Here is a 1,662-nt window from a genome sequence, read left to right on the forward strand (position 1 = left end):
GTTGGATTAAAGCAGGAATTGAGTTCTCTTTTTTCTCATAGATGTCCATATACCACCTAGCCTCCAACTTTGTTATCCTCTTGTGAAGAGGAAGCTCCAAAGCATGATTCACTTGTTTTTCTAGGTTTGAGTCTATATTATCCTTCATTCCCTTTAGAACTGTCCTTGTAAACTGTTTGGCCTCCTCCAAGATATTTTCACCTTCTGCAGCAAGGTGACAAGCTTCATAGAAACTTAGTATTCCATTTACATCTGCAAAATAGCTAGCCATGTAATTGCCCATCTCGTCTTTCAAGTGATTGAACGTATCTGAGACACAATTTGAAGTTGATATATGTTAGAGAGAGAGAGAGAGAGAGAGAGAGAGAGAGAGAGAGAGAGAGAGAGAGAGAGAGAGAGAGAGATTGGGTTATATTTTCACTCTTTGGGGGGATCATTTACCTTGGTTTACCTCATGCCCATGTTGTCTAAGGAGCCTAAACCGAAGAGCTGTGGCATGGAGACTCTCCTTTATATCTTCCATGCACATTATGGTGTCCAGGGTTTTCTTGATCTCTTCTTCAAAGAGGTACCCTAACCCAAGTCTCTCAATGTCATCAATCAACTCGAGCAGACCCAACAACTGCCTCATGGTTCCATCATCATTAAACCTATGCCTCACTTCCTCTTCCAATTTATTGGTTTTGCTCTTGTAGGTCTCCCACTATAGAATAAATTTGTCAAATAAAATACAAAAAAGAAGCACAAAATCAAAATTGAAGGGCACCCACAAAAAAAAAAAAAAAAAAAATCCTCATATAATCACCTTGTAATCACTCTTTAAGGATTGAATAAAATCAAAATCCCAGATGCTACGCTGATAGTTTGCGGATCGCCTAATAATTGTTGGGTCATCAATGGAATGAGTGGTTTGAAGGCATTTGATGTTTGATGAAATCATGGATTGATGGGTAAGAGGTCTTTGCGGGAGACTTCTATGATGGATGAAGCCAGCTTTGGAGGAGTAAGAAGGGATAGACAGGATATTGAGATTGAGAGCCATGGTTTTGATTTTGATGAAAATCACCATAAGTGCATTCTCTATATATAGTGATGAATGCTTGTCTTTTTATTATAAAATATTAATCCCTCTAAAGGATTATCCATGTGAAATAAATTCAAGTTACCGTACACATACATATTCACTATGTGATGAGCACACGATGCATCCACCCTTGAATAATTATTTTTTTACTTTGGTGGATGACCCACACTGGGGCCAGACAGAGAGCCATCCTTAAATCTGAGGCGTTCGTTTTCTTGACATTTTATGTTTATCATCATGTGTCCAATTCTCTATTTTTATATATTGATCAAAAGGCGCACTAGCCAGAGAGATTTAAACATTTTTTTTTGGTGTCTTCAAGGGGGCCATCTTGCATATGTTAACCAGGCTACTTTTAGTTGAATTAAGTGTTCTAGGGTTTTAAACGTGTTGTCCTATTATAATAAAAGGGAAAATGTTCTCAATTCAGTTGGGGGACGAGGGAGGGGTGTGGACTGCCTTTAGATACAGAAGGTGGAGGTGGGAGTGGGGTTTATGAAAGGCAATAATGCCTATTTTGTTGATGTTTTTACATATGTTAATTTTTACTGGTCCGTGGACTCCATGCACTGGTGTAG

At 38.5% G+C, this 1,662-nt stretch overlaps 1 protein-coding gene across 1 annotated transcript in view; it reads right to left on the reverse strand.

The window, feature by feature from the left end:
• Positions 1-1,042, reverse strand: part of LOC122081665 (alpha-terpineol synthase, chloroplastic-like) — a 2,400-nt gene extending 1,358 nt beyond the window's left edge. The window contains exons 1-3 of the mRNA XM_042648855.1: positions 806-1,042; positions 442-703; positions 62-309 (exon numbers count right to left, since the gene is read on the reverse strand). Of these exons, the coding sequence (XP_042504789.1) occupies positions 62-309; positions 442-703; positions 806-1,042 (747 nt within the window). The remainder of the gene's footprint in view (positions 1-61; positions 310-441; positions 704-805) is intronic.
• Between the last annotated feature and the right edge of the window lie 620 nt (positions 1,043-1,662).

The sequence above is a fragment of the Macadamia integrifolia genome, chromosome 6 (assembly GCF_013358625.1).
Source record: "Macadamia integrifolia cultivar HAES 741 chromosome 6, SCU_Mint_v3, whole genome shotgun sequence".
In the NCBI taxonomy this organism is placed as follows: domain Eukaryota; kingdom Viridiplantae; phylum Streptophyta; class Magnoliopsida; order Proteales; family Proteaceae; genus Macadamia; species Macadamia integrifolia.